Genomic DNA, 18,890 nt, shown 5'->3' on the forward strand with positions numbered 1-18,890 from the left:
GTTAGAACTTGAAAGTTCATCATTCTTAATAATCTAACCATAGATAATTTTAGAAAGAGAAAGACCATAGTTAAAGGAAACATTAAGTAGATTCCATAATGGTAGGGGAGGTATTTTTGAATCAACATATAATTCAACCAAAAAGGTCTCCTCTCTCTACCAATCACTGTGCAACCTTTAAAATAGGAAGAGCTTATATTAGGGATTGGTTTTAAATAACTACTAATAACTTATACTAAAACAAGACAGTGCCTACCAACTCTCAATCAATGATTCTCTCTCTCTCTCTCTCTCTCTCTCTCTCTCTCTCTCTCTCTCTCGAACAGCTCCCCCCGCCCCTCATAGACCCCTTACAATAAGAAGAGCTTAAACAGAAAGAAACCAGAGTTAAATACATACCTTTTCTAACCTTATCACACCCTACTGAACTAAACATAATAAACAAAGTCTATTTTTAAATCAATTAATTTCATATAGATAACGAATTATACAAATACATGAGGGATACGTATACCCTTAGAGAAAATAATGTTAACTGTGAATTCGCAAACTTGTTAACATGTATGACAATGGAAATTAAAAAAAAGTTTAACACTGCTTGGCAACAGCTACACGTGCAGCGTCTGAAATTTTGGACAATACAAAAAGAATCATGTTGCACCACTATTGCGCATGGCTGTACAACATAGGCAATTTCAGCAAAACAAAGCAACTATATGTAGTGTTTATTAGCTTCCTATCATGTGAATAAACACTATGTACCACTGTTTCTCACTTTTTAGTATAATAACTAAAATTAGCCAGTATGTACACAATCGATTAGCTAAATGGTTTAAAACAATGTGATCTAGGCTTATTTTAATCACAATACCTGCGTGTATGTATACAGTTATGTCGCTTTTCTGTTTTTCACTCAGTTTCTTGCCTACCATTCATTTTAGCTAAAATTACGGTGGTACCTTGACATACAAGCTTAATTCGTTCTGTGACCTAGTTCGTAACTCAACTTGCTAGTAGATCAAATTGAATTTCCCCATGAAGATATTTTTTGTTACATGCTTTTTAATAAGAAAAATGTACTTCAAAAATAACAAACAACGTATAACATGTAATAATAAATAATAAAAGTGAATGTAGAGAAATAAACTGGTTTATTGAGTGCACTTTACCTTGAAAATCAAACAAAGATGATGGCTGCATTGGAGCAGAGGCAAGCAGGCTATTAAGTGTTTCAGTGGGTGGGGAGGGTGGCGGTGGGAGGCAGGAGATTGGCCGAAGAAGTTTCTTCACATTATACTCTATCACTAACTTTTACTTGCTACAGTCTTAATGCTACCCTTTGTCGCTAAATTGAAGTCCATAACACACACACCTTGATTGTATTTTTCTATGATTTCATGCGTCATATCCAAGGTAACCAGCCTTTTCTTCTTCTCAGCAATGGTCTTGACACCCACTTTCTTAGAACCCAAGGTGAAAACTAAGAAATGTTTAAATATACAGAGACAGAACGAGAAACACTACAAAACGCTGCGGAGATGCTTACATGGCAAGGTAACCATTTAAACACGAGCATGGCAAGACAACCATTTAAACTTAATGAGATTGATCGCGTGGCTTGGGCAAATCAGTGCTGGCAATGGCAGACACATTGGGATATGACGTCTACCAGGCTCGCTGGCTCATAGCTCAAATCTCGGCTCGCTTATTGAAGCAAAAAACTGTGAATGCACTGGCTCATATCTCGGACAACTCGTACGTTGGTTTCTTTTGGTTCCCTCGTGAGTCAAGGTTTGAATCTACTGGTTCTTAACTACTATAGGCCTAGTTCGTTCCTGTCTATAACTCGTCTCATAACTACTTCATTGAGCTACAAAAAGTTCATTTAGGGGTGGAGCCTTCTGGTGCAAAACACCTAGGCCTATAGTACACAGTCCTTAGCCTAGGCTCAGTACTGAGCAATTGCGCTTTTACGTAACTTGACTGTTACACAGCACAGTTAGCCTGGATTTACATTCACGAATATGGTGTCACTCAACGCAAGATTTGATATTTTCATCAAAACTTATGGTATTTCTACAGAAGCAGTCCGCACGGACTGCAAGGAACGTAACCGCGGATACGACATCCACTAGTGATTGGGGCGTCCAATGTATTTCGCCGTGTTTAGTACTGGCCCCTGGGGGGTTAATTACAGTCGTCCGAATAAATATTACATAAAATTCTTGTTTAGTAGGTAAAACTGAATAGAAAAACCGCAACTGCCACTGTCGATAGGCCTACGTATGCCATGCTAGCTACCTACATAAGCCTAGTGCCTTCATAGTGACGCAACTCACATGAACATCACAGCAGCAATTCTTCGTTAATTGCTGTTACATCGAGGTAGAAATACAAAATGACATAATTAAGTGTCATAGCAACGTACGTTATCAACAAAGACAAGTGTTTGCCTTCTAAGAGGAGCAATAAGTAGACATAGGCAAGTACCTACTAGGTATAGGCTACCTAGAATGGCCACCACCTCCAGAGACAGGTGTTTAATGTCTCTCTTGATAAATACTACTAGTATAATGAAAACCAGTTCGTTGTACCAGTAAGTCATTGCGAAGGTTGTTGCCATTCATTTTCATGGATGTTTTCCGTCACTATACACTGTCTAGAAAATTATTCCCGCGTTTCTAACCTAAGACATACATAGGTAGTATTCGGATCTGTCACAAGTGTCAACATCAATTCTTACCACAGATGACAGAGAGCATCATGGTGACGTTCTTTAAAATCATAATAAAATCCTTTAATTATGACTGAAGAAGTATATAATTTTTATTAATTATTCAATGCGCTTGCTTCAACTTTAACGTAAGATATATGTAAATACATGTATCTATTGGTCTATTTATCTTCATATCGGATATTAAAGTGTGTCGCCATGTGTCACGATATTTTAAGACGTAAAGAAAGTCACGCCTGGTCTTCAGTTGCCGTGTTAGGTAAATATTGACATTTTAAACGGTTTTTTTTATGGCAGATGATGAAAAATACTGCCAACTTGACCTAAACTGTAACAGCACACAATGTACTTTATTTATGGAATCAAATTAATTATTGGTAAAATATAAAAAAATAATACCATACGGTTAGTCTAAAATGTAATGAACCTTGCTATTAAGGTCTAGGAGTTACTGCAAGACTTTCCTGAAAATTAGACTTGTGGTTGCATAGATTAAATGTTTCTGTAGTAGATTATTTCTCGCGAATTTTTATTTCTACTAGGCTATATAATATTCATAAATATGTGGCTCATATTAATAATTTTATTTATTTTTATCTTGTTTTAATCATGTATTTGTTATTTGCCTTTGATGGAAGGGAATTAGCGAACGTGGAGGAATTAGTATTTAGGTATCATATCATTGGAGTGACATTTTCAATACCCTACTGCCGAAAATCATCATGGGACGGCCATTTTTTTATGATATAAAAATAATAAGCAAGGTGATGAGCAATACGAAGTCTTACCATTACTATTGACAATTTACAGTAAAGAAGTAAGTTCGTGTCCTTTTCCATTTCATAAAAGTGACATTAGTAGGCCTACTTGTCAAGTTTTGTGTATTTCCTCGCTTGCACCAAAAACGGTTCTTAAATATAAAAATACTGGCCCAGTTACGTTTTACAATTTATTCTTCCATTCGTTACGTAAGTGAAAACTTACTTTATTGTTGCATACCTATGGCTTATTTCACTTGCTGTTTTTTTTTCAATTAAGCTACAATGATCACAGCTACTACAATAGGCCTACCTAGACAAGCATAGATATGTAGCGTAGGCCATTAAACTTGTCATATAGCTTAGGCTATTTACTCTTTCAATACACTGAATTTATTTAGGTCCTTAACGCTTATTTTCACTGCTCTGTAGGCCATAATCCACAAAACTAGGCTATGCGTAGGTTAGGTTAGGGTTGGTAACCTACCCTAGGACTGTTCTTTCCTTCAGCCGTGCGGTATTTCTACAGACACAGTCCGCACGGACTGCATGGAACGTAACTGCGGATATGATATCCACTGGGGATTGGGGCGTCCAATGTATTTCGCCATGTTTAATACTGGCCCAGGGGGTGTTAATTACAGTTGTCTGAACAAATATTACTTAAAATTCTTGTTCAGTAGGTAAAACTGCATAGAAAAACTGGAACTGCCATAGTCTAGGCTGCCCCGGATAAGTAGCCTAGATCTACCAGCTGGGTAATTAGGCCTAGCCTATTAGCGTAACCTAGTAGTTAGGCGATTATGTAGCTTTACAGATAGGCCTACTTTGAATTAATTTCTATGGGATGGCCACTGAAGGAATTTGAACTAGGATCAATGATCAATTGGGCTCCTGGCGACCCCACCAGGATGATAACGCGACCACCTTACCAAAAAATCATTTTAACATTATCTGTAACCCAGCCCCCAGGATAGGCGTCAGTCACGAGCCAGCATCCGCTGAAGCAACAACTCGAGGCCTCTACTTTCCTCTTGAAGGTGGTCGAGCTACCGTTCAGGTGGTCACCAGGAGGCCAATCGATCATTTACCCTAATTAGGGTTTGCGATGCATGTCCGCAGACTTTAGTATATTCATATTATCCATTTTGTACTGATATTTTGTTTGTAATTATATTGGTAAGCTGTGTTTTCTAGTATTTACGTAAAGCAGGGAAAACATTTTTATTTCTCCTATGAATAAATAAACCAAAGCAATTTTCATATTACGGACAATTGTGTCTTATTATAGACTGTTGCTGCATATTCATATTCCAGATGTCAAGCATATGTGCTGTATTATGGATTCAACATAGTCTATGCAAAATATTCTGTAGCTAGATTGATTTTTCTGATAGATTTGGATGTACTTTTTTTCATTTTTACTTTCATTTTGATTGAAAGCGCTCCATTAAGGAACAAAAAAAGTTAATTACGTAGTTGCATCCTAACCTAACTGAGAACACCACAACTTACTGCCTTTTAGAGTTTTCCTTTACCTTTTTTACCTTAAAAGAAATAACCTCAAATGAAAGAAAAAGTCCTAACCAGCTTTTCCTAATCAAACCAGATGTTTGCCTGTAGATTTAACTAAATACACATGGTTTGTTTATCGTTCATTTTCACTGCTCTGTACTCCAATATCAAAATAGCCTATGCGAAGGTTAGGCTAGGATTTGAGGTAGTACTTTTAGGCCTGTTAGTCTATAGCCTAGTGGTTGAAAAATTATGCAATTATGTATACATATACATGGAGTCTATTTTTTGTGATAGGAATGTTAAATAAGACTGAAGACTTCTTTGTTCATCTGGTTCAGTAACTACCACTTTACGTGCAAAATTATGTGTGTTTAGTACCAGTTCTGTGGGGATGAATGTAAAAACATAAACTTAAGATGGTAAATGTCATAAATATATAAATTAATACCATCAGCATAAACAAAAGGCAGTTATGATGGTTGCTGCCAGCGGGAACAAGACTGCAGTTGTAGTCTTCAGTTTTACGTGAAAGTTCAGTTGGTAGTAATATTGGTGTGATGTGTTTTTTCTGTATTTTTGTAAAATAGATTAAACTTTGTTTTATTTCTCTTATAAATAAATAAATAAATTTTTCACATGAAGGGCTTGTGTACTATCTTAATAGGCAGTTGCTGCATATTTATATTTCAGGTGTCGAGTACATGTGCGATTCTACATAATCTATACAAAACCTAGCGTATGTGGAGAGATTGATTTTTCTTGTATCTTTGGATTTGCATTTTTAGTTTTTTACATTCATTTTGATTGTAAGTGCTCCAATAAGGAACAAAAGTTCAGTACAGAAATACATTCTAACCTAACCTAGGACAACACTGCTTACTGCCTGCTGGAGTTTTCCTTACCTGTTGTACTTTCCCTAACGTAACTTGACATTCACCTGTTTTAGGTGAATTTGGCTAATTTTACTGATTTGTATAAGTTGTCTATTTTCACTTCTCTATAGCCCTAAATCCAAATAGTGTGTGTAGATTAGGCTAGGTTTTTGGGAGTAGCCTTTCTGAGACAGAATTTTCTCCTTCAAAGTTGTTCTTGGGGCTATAGCCTAGCTTAGTGGTTAAGAGATTATGCAGCCTGGTAGTTAAGAGATTATGGAAGGTGCACAGGAAGAGTTTGAACTAATTAAGGTTTGCATGTGCTTGTCTGCAGAGTTTAGTGTTTTATTATCCATTTTATATTGAAATTGTTTATATTGATATTCAATGTAAACAAGTTGACAAACTTGTCCTGAAAAGGCAAAACTGTCTCTATGTTCTTCTCTTTTCAAGTTTTGACTGAGAACAAGCTTTTTCTGCTGGATAGACCAGTCTTAGATTTCACTGTAGTTTATCCAAATATGTAGTAAATTGGAGGTGACTGTGGAGAGGAGGTATCTCGATATCCGGTGCACCGTAATCTACTGCAGTCTTCTTCAGCCCTTTGAGGAATCAAAGAACTGTGGCCAATCATTGGGGCAACCACACTTAGGTGGTGAACATCAAGCAAGGTCACACCTCTTCGAAATCATACCAGGGAGTCCAGGGTTTTTCATGAAATAGCTAATCGTCCTCCCTGTTCTTTTGGTTCTCCAACTACCAGGGGGTCATACAGTGCTACTGTCCATGCATAAGTAGGTACCACTTACATAACCATATTAAAAAGCAAAGTTGGGTCAGAAACACTCCCCAGTGAAAGCAAAGTAAGTGATGCTTACAGAAAAAACAAACATGAATTGCCTGTTAAGGCTTAACCTTGAAAAACTGAACTGGACGACTTGACCAAAGTACTGATGATTCTCTTCAAGCTACGTTTTGCAATTTTAAACATCAGTTTATTTAGTTAATGTTCTAATACATAGTTAATGCCTTACTACTGCGTAAAATCAGTCATAATATGGTATTATACAAATGCATAATGTGAAAAGAATAACCAGGATAGAAACGAGGCTGTTTTGACTTCAGGTGGGCCCAGTTGTTATTTGTGTTTCTGAGATTAAGCTGGTTGAGATACACAGGAGACTTTTTCCAAATTGGTTTCCATTTGTAAGGCATAAACTTTTCTATTGTTGCTGGAGTGTGTACACCCAGAAACAACTATCTCTCTCTATGCCAGCTTTTGGAGATTACACAGGAGTGTTCAGAATTATTTCTTAGCTACGACCCAGTTGTGTGTACTCAACAGTGTTACTGTGAAGTGTCCCAAAAAGATAGTGATATTAAAATGGTATAAGGACAAAATTTGCATGATTGCAGTTTTTCCATGTACTACTGTGTTCGAAACTGATATCTAGAAGGATCAGCTTGTACAATTTTGGCGATTGTAGAATGACGGGAACAGGTTCCGCAGACAAAAACAAACCTTACATTTCCTAGAATGCCATCTGACCTAACCAGACTTTACCATCTTAACCTTACTGGAGGTACTGTGCCCTAACCTGGGCGGGTGGGGGCTTTGCTCCTGGGGCCCCCTGAGTAAGACTAAAAATCAGAAACAATGGACTATAAGCTTCTGCAAACTACCCCATTCTAGTTGTATTCCAAGGATGTTAAGAAAATTCTGGATAATCTTGATAGCTGGGGTGGTGAAGATTCTGGTGGTTTCTTCACTTTGTTCTTAAAACCAAAGTTTCTAGTGTGTTGTCTCCCGAGATTACTAGATTCTGTAGATTTTTATGTTGATGTATGTAGTATCTTTGTGGACAAGCGCACGCTTATAGTAGTACGGTGCCTGTTCCAAAGAGTGGCATATCTGCAGACTGCAGTAACTACAGGCCAATCTATTTTCCCTGTGCTGTCCAGAGTTGCTGAAAAACTTATTTTAAGGCCATTATACAAGTAGTACGTACTGGATTGTTATATGCATACAGGAAGCAGTTATGCCCTTTTAGACTTGACATGCACTGCAAGGGAACCTTGATAAGGGTTTTGAGTGCAGAGTATTTGCTGCATTCGATGTAGTAAATCACAAGGCACTATTTATAAACTTCAGAATCTTGGAGTGGGTGGACATGTTTTAGGATTACTTCAAGATTTCCTACAGGTAGGCAGCAGCGAGTTGCTGTTAACGGATTACAGCTCCTTGGTGTTCACATTGAGGCTTGTAGTATAAATAAATATATGCCAGGTAATCAAAATTTAGGACAAAAGGCAAACCTTGGGGGGATAATGAAGACTTGCAAAACACAAACAGATTATGTACTAGGAGATGTTATTGAAGATGCGAAACTAATGGCTCTCATGAGGCCAAGTTATATACCATTGTTCTCTAGCCAAACAGCACTGATATTATAAAAAGGTCAAAAAATGAGGTTTGGATGTACCATTGATGGCATAAGTCCCAAACTCCAACAAGATCATTTTAAGAAACGGTTTGCAAGGTAAGTGGGAAATTCATACTAGACCCATTACCCACTCTTGAAAATAAATGATAACCTAATACAGAAACTTGTTTTTGTGAACTTTCAAGAGCTTATTATTCTCAGGTGAAAAGGTTGTTTACTAAATAAGGGCAGGTTGGTTAAGACTAAGCTGGCATTTTGGCAGCAAAGGGCCATATTGCACAATTGCAGTAAGGTGTGAAATCAGAAGGTAGTATAAGGCTTTGTGGAGACCTCTGACCAGTTAGCAGAGGCATCAGCATTTCACAAGACTTATTGAATCTTGTTGTGTAAAAATTTAACTAAATCAACCAGAACAAGTTCAGAAAATATTTAAATTTGTCTGGGTATCGCAAAATTTTTAAAGAATATATTGTAATTTATATACATTAATTTCTATTTAAAATATATTACAATGAGTAATCATTTTAAGTTTCCTGAAAAGTTCACAGTGTAGTGGCTACATTCTTCCTACAAGCTTCTCTTGGAGTGGCCATCTGTGGTACCTAAGAAAACTGAGGCAGCCTCAAGTTTCTCAACAAAGTTCATTTTTAGTCATGTCATTTATGCCAATAGAACTGTTTTTCATTGCTCTATTGCATAAACATTTGAAAATTTACATGGGAAAGAGAGGAACACGACCTTGGTTAAGTGGTCCATTTCAACCTCCAGATTCCAGCCTCTGCTTTGCCTTGTCTTTAGTACTTTATGCTCTTAAGTTAAGGTTGACAATTTCATAGCAGTAATTAGTTTTTCACTGCAGTTAAGATATTTTACTGTACTATGAAGCCTGAATTGCATTTATTCTGAAAGATTGCAGGCAGACTTCACATCCAAAACAGACCAGCTAAATGTTAACAGTCTTCAAAACCTGTAAGGGCATGGGCATTTCAAGCATCCAAAAAACTTTTAACATCAAATATATACTTCTTATGATTTAAGGTGATTTATTACTGTATTGCGGAAGAATATACATTGTATTACTTTGCTGTTATTAGATTAAGCTGGCTCTTTGCCAGCTTACTGAGCACATTGCCAATTTTTGTCATAGATTAGCTTAACTAACACTAACACAGTCCTTTGCTATGCTGCAACTTGTAACATTTTATTACTTTCAGAATATCACGTTCACCCCGTTAAGATTGAAAATGATAGGAAGAAGAGATCCAGCTTGTGCATGTACTAAATCACCGTATATGTCTCACTATAGTGTCCAGTGGTATCATGGTTAGTGTCTTTGTATCTTACTCAGATGCCAGGAGTTTGCGCTTCCCTAAGGCGATGTGAAATCACTGGCTCTATCACAGCCGGTTACTACTGCAGAGCGGGGTCTGCAGTGGTTGGATTGGGGAACTTGGCTGAGGTTTGCCTGAGTGCAGTAATGTGGTGAAGAACTGAGACCAAGCACCTTGCAACTTTCAAATGGCCGAGTAACTTAGCAGAATTTAAGCTGAAGGCACATAGAGTATGCTATCAGTGAACAAATCCAGATTACCAGCCAACTTCCTTGAGGCATAAGTGAACTCAATGCAATTTGTTTTACTTTACTGCACTGTAGTTCTAAATCTTCATATTTACCATAGGCTTTCAAGAAATGATTTACATAAAACATCTTGCAGAAGAACAAATCACACACCACACACAATGTAATACATGTAATGTATGTGTGTGTGTGTGTGTGCGTGTAGCACATGCTGCTAGGAACCTCGCCCCTTGAATTCTTGTTGAAAATCAGAGGGGTATTAAATAATAGTTGGTTAGTCAAATTTATTGGATAGAATAACAATATAATGGCAAATATCTAGTATGATAGCAGTATGATTATTGACATTTTAATTTATCCATATATATATACGAATATTGATATACTAATTAGATATTATTTATCATAACATGGTACTTGTATGAACAGAACTAAGTTCATTTCAAACCTTAGTAGTATGCAATATGAAAAGTAATCTGTTAAGTTATTTTTCTAAATAGTCTGTGTAATAAAACTTATTGCGCAGTCAGCAGTACGAATGTTCATTCGTTTTCCCGACTAAGTGTGAATAAGAGCGGATTTGCTAATAGGAAGATCAATTTAAAGGCTCTTTGTAGTATACGGAGTCCATAACGAGGTGGAAAGTGTAGAGCAATTCAGTGGATTTTCAGTAACATCTTGCAAAAACCATCATTTTCTTCACTGCCCAGTTGATAGTGAACAAGGACAGAATCAGTTCCTTATACTGTGGTTCCTATGGGAAGAGTGAAGATGATAAAATTATTACTTGTTAGATATTGGGGGGCCGCCTTTTAATCTAGAATGGGTAAAAATTTATTATTAGTGCTTTTAAAAGTTGGTTCCTTACATTCTTCTTAACCTGAAATCGTTGGTTATTATTTTCTACTTTGTTTCCTGCTGAAGCAGTTAAAAAGCCACTTCAGTCTACGAGAATGAAATGCTTCAGCTGCGAGTTTATTGTGTTTTTTCAACTCCTCTCTCTGTATTTTGGAATCAGGCAAATGCTTGTTGCCAGTGTGGTCCAGAAAATCATTTTAGTATGTAATTTGTTTGATCTTGAGAAAAAGTCATGAAAACATTATTCAAGGTATCAAAATTAACAAAATATCTTAGAGAATTGAACTCTATAAATTGGAAGAGGTTTCCATTGTAAAATAGTTTAAAATTCCTTTTAACATTTAACAGAATTCTACTTGCCTTCATTATCAGAGACTGTTGTTACGTCAGCGACTGTAGAATCTAGTTGAATCAAGAAAAGATTATTTTTTTATAAAAAGAACTGTATTTATTAGTTTCAATCATCTTAAAGATCAACTTATTTGAATTACCCTACTTGTGAACAGAAAAATGATGGTTAGTCTATGGTCTGGCATTTAGATATTGTGGAATGCGAGTTGAATTAGGTATTCTTGGAAATAGGCCTTAATATTACTATAATCATACTATCATGGAATGGCACTATAATTATAATTCTAATGTTTTAGATCAAGGAATTTGTTGGTGATGCTATGCACTTCTTTTTAGTCGAAGTATGTACCATGAAGGAATTTGAATATGTATAGACACCACCCTGCTTACAAACGAGTTAAGCTCCGGATGGCTGTATGTTGAATTGTTTGTAAGTTGGTTACTGTACTCTTCATGCATATTTAAGTACAGCGTGATACAAAGTCAGTATATACAATCGACCCGCCGCTATTCACAGACTCGCTTATATACAGATTTTACTATATACTGTATATGTATACCCATTATTCGCCTATTCACAGTATTTTTCACATAGAAATATTCACAAATGACTATTTTGATATAATTTTTGTGACTAAATGCAGTTTTTTGTGATTAAACTATTAAAATACTCAGATATAAGGATTTTTAGAGTTTTTTATGTTTTAACTATCAAAATAGGCAGTTCTAAGCATATTTAGATATGGAATTTAGGTAGCTATTCGCAGGGGGCCAGTCTGGTAGTCGTCCCCGCAAATAAGGGGGCTCTATACTGTACATACAGTATACAGTATACTGTATGTACAGAATATGCACAAAACAAAATTTGAACTTGCAGATGGCAAAGGGGAGTGCTCTGAATGCAATTTTAATTTGTGATCTTGTTTGTTTGTATCTGAATGTTTGCAAGTAGGGTGGTGTCATATAAATATCTGAATGTTTGTAAGTAGGGTGGTGTCATATAAAGGTTGGGCAGAGATTGGTTGTAGCAGGGGTTCCGTTCTCGGTAGGGTGCCGATAAGTGAAAACTGCCATTAACCGAAACTCTGCAATTTATAGCACTTATGGTGCCGATAACCGGCGCCATATCTTTATTATCGACGCCTTATGACACCGATAACCAGAACTCAGCGCGTTATGGCGCCATAAATCTCCGATTTTATGGTGCTTGACAACCTCCACAAAATCGGATCGCCATTAACAAGTCCACTGATAACCGAAGACTGCCTTATCTTCAGATGGCAGATGAGTTTGTACACTATTGTGCTGTTATGCATCTGTAATGTATAATATTTAGTACTACTTATAATCATAGTGACTATTACAGAAAACTTCTAAAATCTCTTTAATAACTATCTGCTTATATAATCATACTCTGGAGTATGATGACTATGACAGAAAAATGTTCTTGCAAGTAAGACATAATACTCACCATCTTCATCAGGTGTTGTTGAAGCTGGGGCTTCTGTAGTGGCTTCTGTAGTGCCTGTAAATATGCAAAAAAGCAGTTACACTTGGATTGTGAACTTAACCAGACATCAGAGCTGAGGGACATGTCATCTCTTCCCAGTGTCTGACTTGACAATTAAAAAGATAAGAAAATTAAGTTTTACAAACTAATTGTTCAAATAGACATCACTTTCACTTTTACACAGCAATTCCTCCTAACACATGATTGAGGTTTACAGATTTGTCAAGAGAAATTGTAATTTTTTTGAAGACCAAACTACAGGAAGAACAGTATGCAGCCAGTCTGTGGTGGGCTAAATTAAAATCACCACAGGTTTGGACTTAGTATATATGTTATCTCTCCCTTTTCAATTAGTATATATGTAATCTCTCCCTTTTCAATTGATGATCGTCAGCCATATGTAAAGATAAAAGTGAGTTACTTCTTGTGTTCTTGAAATCTATGTTCTTTTCCTGCAATCTGTCATTCTGGGCCACCAGAAAGTTGTGATGGAACTTCCGATGGATTTTCCTGATATTTTTCTTGAATCTTCCTTCTGTTCCAATTTTCTTGAATAGAATTTTTCTTATTCTAATTAACCCAAAATTGTTGTTTATCACCTTCTTCTTGATCTTCCACGTAAACTAGCTAAAATCTTACTTCAGCCTTCTGGAATAGTCCGTCAATCTGGACAACCACCTTTCTATAACTTTCCATTTTTTCATGTAGATGTATCCAAATATATGTTATAAGTATGAACTAGAAAATTACAAGTAAAGTATTCGAATATTTGTTAAGAGTTGAACTGCCAATCGTTTTCTCTAGCAAACAGTTTGATATTTTAACAAGATGTTTTAAAATTTAAAAGGAAAAAAGAGGCTACTTGCCTTCATTATCAGAGGTTGTTGATCCACCACCGACTGTAGAATCTAGTTGGATTAAGAAAAAATAATCATTACAAAAGAGGACCTTAAATCATTAGCTTGAAGTGCCACCATTTGCTTCAGGAAATTACAATCCCACGATTGTTTTTATTAAGAAACCACAATCCCATGGTTTTTACTAAATAATACAGTGTGGATGTGGAATATGTTAAGATTCAGTTCATCAAAGAAAAGAAAATAAGAAGATAGAAATAGTCAAGAGGGCTGCCTATTATGAAGCAACTATGATCTGTAGATTCATCTGTCACCAGTTTGATATTGTAACAAGATGTTTTAAAACTTAAAAGGAAAAATGGGCTACTTGCCTACATTATCAGAGGTTGTTGATCCACCACCGACTGTAGAATCTAGTTGGATTAAGAAAAAATAATCATTACAAAAGAGGACCTTAAATCATTAGCTTGAAGTGCCACCATTTGCTTCAGGAAATTACAATCCCACGATTGTTTTTATTAAGAAACCACAATCCCATCCCATGGTTTTTACTAAATAATACAGTGTGGATGTGGAATATATTAAGATTCAGTTCATCAAAGAAAAGAAAATAAGAGGATAGAAATAGTCAAGAGGGCTGCCTATTGTGAAGCAACTATGATCTGAAGATTCATCTGTCACCAGTTTGATATTGTAACAAGATGTTTTAAAACTTAAAAGGAAAAATGGGCTACTTGCCTTCATTATCAGAGGTTGTTGATCCACCACCGACTGTAGAATCTAGTTGAATTAAGAACAAAATAATCATTACAAAAAAGGAGCTTAAATCTTTAGCTTGAAGTGCCACCATTTGCTTCAGGAAATTACAAGCTCATGATTGTTTTTATCAAGAAACTACAATCCCATGGTTTTTACCAAATAATACAGTGTGGGTCTGGATATACTAGTACGTATTAAGATTCAGTTCATTTAAAAAAAATAACATGAAGATAAAAATAAGGAAATTGTTTATGCAACTGAATTATACTCACCACCGTTTTCACCAGCTGTTGTCGTTTCAAGTGGGGGGTTTGTAATGCCTGTTGGAAAAAGAAAAAGCAGTCACACTTTTGTCTTAAACATGACTGGACATGTGAGGGCAGGAGCTGTCTTGCCCACTGACAACAAGAACGGTAGGCTTTGTGAAAAAATGATTCAAGTGACTTTCAACACAAAACAATGAACCCTCATGATATCTCCAGCTGAGATAAGAAACCTTTGCTGAAAAAGAAGCTTACTAGTTTGCTTAGAGGTAATTTAATTTAAGACTAAACTACAAAAACTAAGCCTCTTCTTTGGCTGGCCAAATTAAAATCCCAAAGGTTTGAATCTAGTATACAGTATGTGTAACCCCTCTCGTATCAGTTGATGACAAGGAACTAGTAGCCGTAAAGGTGAGACAATTACAGCTTTTATTATTTGAATCGACAGCCTTCACTGTGCATTCTTCTGGATATACATGTATGTCATTTTAAATAGTTGGAAAGAAACTTTTCCAGTTACTATACTCTGAATTGGTTTTTTTTTTTAACGTCTTCATCACTCCAAATTTAAGAAATCTGTTTCTTATGCTTTCACTGGGACAGTCAATTTCATCTGCAATTTCTGGCACGATTTAGTCTGCTCAGTTGTATCTCTGGTCAAACCAAGCTTCTCCTTTTCTCAATTAAAATGTTTCCATTTGCATTTCTGGTAAAACCAAGTAATGTTGTGTTCATATGTGTATTACTCTCCTCATTATAACTTTTTACTCAACTCAAAAGAATGATAATTCCATGTCAATTCTTTTGGAATCTTTACCTAAACTATGCAAATTCTACTCACTAAAGTCATCCACACTTGTCACCTGAAGAAGGCATGAAATTGCTGATTTCATCAAATCTTGTTCCTTTTGATTATTCAGCTCTTTGTACAATCATTCTTAGGTGTCCATTAATCTGCATTTGGCAAACCTTCAAAATGCTCAGTCCAGCAGGACAAGGCTGCACTCTCCTCTGGTATTTTGTGCATCATTTGCCATTCGCGTAAAATGCATTTCATTGTGCCACTAGTGCAGAGTCAGTTGTGTATTACAGTATTCTTTCCTACGTACCTACTACTCTGAACACTCCTTGATGTCCCAGAAACCCTATCCAAGAGGCTGGCTTAATCTTGAATAGCTGCAATGCACACTTTTCCGACTCCTTCCTAATTTCGGATGTGAAATTTAAAGTATTTAACACAATAAGTAAAGTCAGACAGTATGTAATGACTTACAAGACTCGGCCGTCACTCCTGTTGAGACCCATCCGAGTTCATCTGTACACTCATACTCATCGCAACCAAAGAACCGTTTACTTCCAATTGGGAAGGAAACGGCACTCTCCTCGGGATTTCCAGATGTAGAGGGAAGGGCACATCCAACTGGAATAATGTATAAAATTTGTGAAAGTGATTACATTTAAGACGTCAAAATTGCAAAGAAAATAAATCCAATGAAATTAAGCAAGACCGTCAACATACGCATGATCAGTCCAGTCCCAGTGCACAGATAGTGAACTGCATTGCCTTCCGGTGGGCCACCAGTGCTAAGTTGGGCCGCAAAATTAGTGCCAATGGCGTGCCATTCATCATTGTATGTGCACCCTGTCAAGGGAAAGAGATGCATATTAGTTTCGACAATAATAATTTACTTTTGTAAAATGAGTAATCCAAGTAAGAAGGCAAAGTCCTTGAGCGCCACTAACTACCAACAGGGGAACATATCGATGTAATGAAGATGACTGGGTAGACAACACAGTGCCACTTATGAACAACATTAAGAGTTGCTACTATATACTACAACAATTAACATCAGTATGTCTGGATGCTAGGATTAGTCTAGAGGTCCACAACTTGCCAAACTTCTAGGCACATTTAAATAAGGGCCTATGTTGACATAAGGCCAAGATAATTTGAGCCAGTCATCATCAGCACTAAACGCCACTAGGTGTCAGTACTGTTATTCAAACTTGGGTCATTAGTACTATGGTTTCAGTACTTTTGACAACACTTTTTGTTATGACTACAAAAGGCTTTGGTGTCATTAAGCTGCCACTTTTAGTTTCTTGAATAACTGGAGGTGAACTGCCAAAGGAGGGAAAGAAAGCCTTTTCTTTCATCGATTGCCCTGTCACTTTCAAATTAGTACTAATTAATTATCCTATAAAAGTACCTTTAAACACCTCAACTCTAGCTTGAGTGAGTCAGAATAGAAACAGTCACCTGATTGAATGGAAAAATTAGTGATAGAGAAATCTCAATTCGCTGAGCATAGTCCAAAACCTCCACGCCAGACCTTACCCAACTTCTGAGCTGCCTTTGATGGCATAAGACCAGGTTAATCTTACCTAACTGCTACCATAGTTTGTGTAGAAGTTGGAGAAAGAAAGAAATTAAATATTGCCAAAGGTTATTATTATTGTTATTTTATTAATAGGATGGCTGAACGATCCCATCTTAAATGAGCAGTGACAAGAGTAACAAGACCAAGTTTAAGAAGTACAACAGCCAAGACAAAGGGAACAAAGTGAAAATAGTTGAGTGAGAAATGTGACCCATGAAGCCCTTTTGTTCATCAAGCACCCTGTAGACAGCACCACCTCTTAGAGCATGGAAGAAGACGAAAGTAAGTCACCAAAAAAGCCATAGTTCCTAAAGCAAACAGACCTCCAAAGTGGCCACCAAAGTTACCTCCAAAGTTGCCTCCCGGGTTACCTCCCAAGTTGCCTCCCGGGTTGCCTCCCAGGTTGCCTCCCGGGTTGCCTCCCGGGTTGCCTCCCGGGTTGCCACCTAAGTCGCCTCCCAATTGGCCAGAGGCAAGGTTGAAGCAGAGGAACAGTGCTGTTAGGAGCTGAAGTAGGTTTTGAGCCATGATGGAGAAGGAGTAGGATTCTTCAGAGTCTCACTGGGTGTCTACAAGGGTACAAGCTCGACTGAGCACCTGTCGACTTGTTGTTTGCCTTTATAGCCTGCCTAGCATGTCACACAGTCAAGTGTGGTGTTTGGAATAACCTTTTAAGCCGTCGGGATTGTGTCAAACTATAAAGGTCGAAGTTTGTCCGATTCTGTGGTTATCAAGTCTATGAATCATTGAAGATTTAAAAATGAAGTATTTTCTCAGTTTTTTTGGCCTCCTGGTGGGTATTGTTTTATTACCATTGAGATTAACTGTCTTGTTGGAATATCTTTCAGAAAACGTTTTCTTTTCGCATAATGTTTTCAAATCAAGCCTCCGCGTATCGTTTAGAACAGCTGCGTTGTAGTCAACTGAACATCATAATTGAACACTTGTCTCGCTGTTAAATGTTAGATATCTGAGCTTCCAAGAAAATTATTTTCACATATCTATGCAAGAAAGGTCACATATCAATCAAGCAGTGTATACTGGATAAGGTACTTGAACAAGCAGTGTCTAGGGAGATGAGGTTACCTAAGGAGAGTCAATGGAGAAGTCTTTCTTAAAGAAAGAAAAGTCTAGGTAATCTGTGGTTAACAAGGAAGGTCCAGTTGATGTTACACGAACATGAAAATTGAATGTTAATATCCCAATCATCTTTTCCACCATCTTATTTCCCTTCAGTTTTCCCTAAGAGTTTTTTTTAATTGAACTGGATATGCTCACACAAATTACATATATATACTTAAACATACATACCTTATTAATCAGAAGTAAACCCTTTTCATATGGAACAAACCCACAGGAGCCATTGACATAAAATTCAAGCTTAATAAAGGACAAGGAGTTCATTTCTAAGAAGTAACAAAAGATAATAGGAAATACAGAAAAAAGAGAGATCAGTTATCAGAAAAGAAAAGAAGAATGATTAATAGATAAATCGATAAAATGCAATTATATATATATATATATATATATATATATATATATATATATATATATATATACTATAATTGCTTTAATTTATTTATTTATTATTTTTCTTTATATATATATTTATATGTATATATATATATATATATATATATATATATATGCTTATTTATGAAGTCACGTGCATCTACAGTGATTTTTTAAGCATATATATATATATATATATTATATTTATATATATATATATACACAGAGACTCACCTATTTTTTCACTTCCGTTCACTCTATACTGAAGATGAAATGAATAATCGGGTGTAGAAAGACAGTTGGAATAAAAAAAATAAGGATAAAAAATAGTCCATATCATTTAAACTTATAGAGGCTAAACAAAGAAATTTAATAACAGGTGGATGCTAACAGTAATTTCACAAATAATTAGATTTTTATTGTCTTTATTTTAATTTTCGAAGGCCATACTTTCAGCTATCATTTTGGCCACATTTGTCAATTCAAGTTTATAT

General features: G+C 36.3%; 1 protein-coding gene and 1 long non-coding RNA gene across 9 annotated transcripts; one reads left to right on the forward strand and one right to left on the reverse strand.

Moving 5' to 3' along the window:
* Positions 1–3,380: 3,380 nt before the first annotated feature.
* On the forward strand, positions 3,381–10,440 carry LOC135200031 (uncharacterized). The gene is made up of 2 exons (XR_010311186.1): positions 3,381–3,551; positions 9,541–10,440. It is a non-coding gene; the product is annotated as an uncharacterized LOC135200031 (long non-coding RNA).
* Positions 10,176–17,516, reverse strand: LOC135199997 (circumsporozoite protein-like). Of its 8 annotated transcripts, none has more exons than XM_064228211.1 (11): positions 17,340–17,514; positions 17,232–17,303; positions 16,023–16,145; positions 15,777–15,923; positions 14,513–14,560; positions 14,220–14,261; positions 13,853–13,894; positions 13,491–13,532; positions 12,586–12,639; positions 11,124–11,165; positions 10,176–10,659 (listed from the first exon to the last, which is right to left on the reverse strand). In XM_064228211.1, the coding sequence occupies exons 1-11, from the start codon at positions 17,410–17,412 to the stop codon at positions 10,646–10,648; spliced, it is 699 nt and encodes a 232-aa protein (XP_064084281.1). In that variant the 5' UTR covers positions 17,413–17,514; the 3' UTR covers positions 10,176–10,645. The 8 variants fall into 8 exon arrangements, with proteins under 8 accessions (XP_064084281.1, XP_064084315.1, XP_064084274.1 ...); XM_064228245.1 differs by having other exon boundaries at positions 17,256–17,303; positions 17,340–17,513; XM_064228204.1 differs by having other exon boundaries at positions 17,256–17,516.
* Between the last annotated feature and the right edge of the window lie 1,374 nt (positions 17,517–18,890).

Source organism: Macrobrachium nipponense, chromosome 23 (genome assembly GCF_015104395.2).
Source record: "Macrobrachium nipponense isolate FS-2020 chromosome 23, ASM1510439v2, whole genome shotgun sequence".
Taxonomy (NCBI): Eukaryota; Metazoa; Arthropoda; class Malacostraca; order Decapoda; family Palaemonidae; genus Macrobrachium; species Macrobrachium nipponense.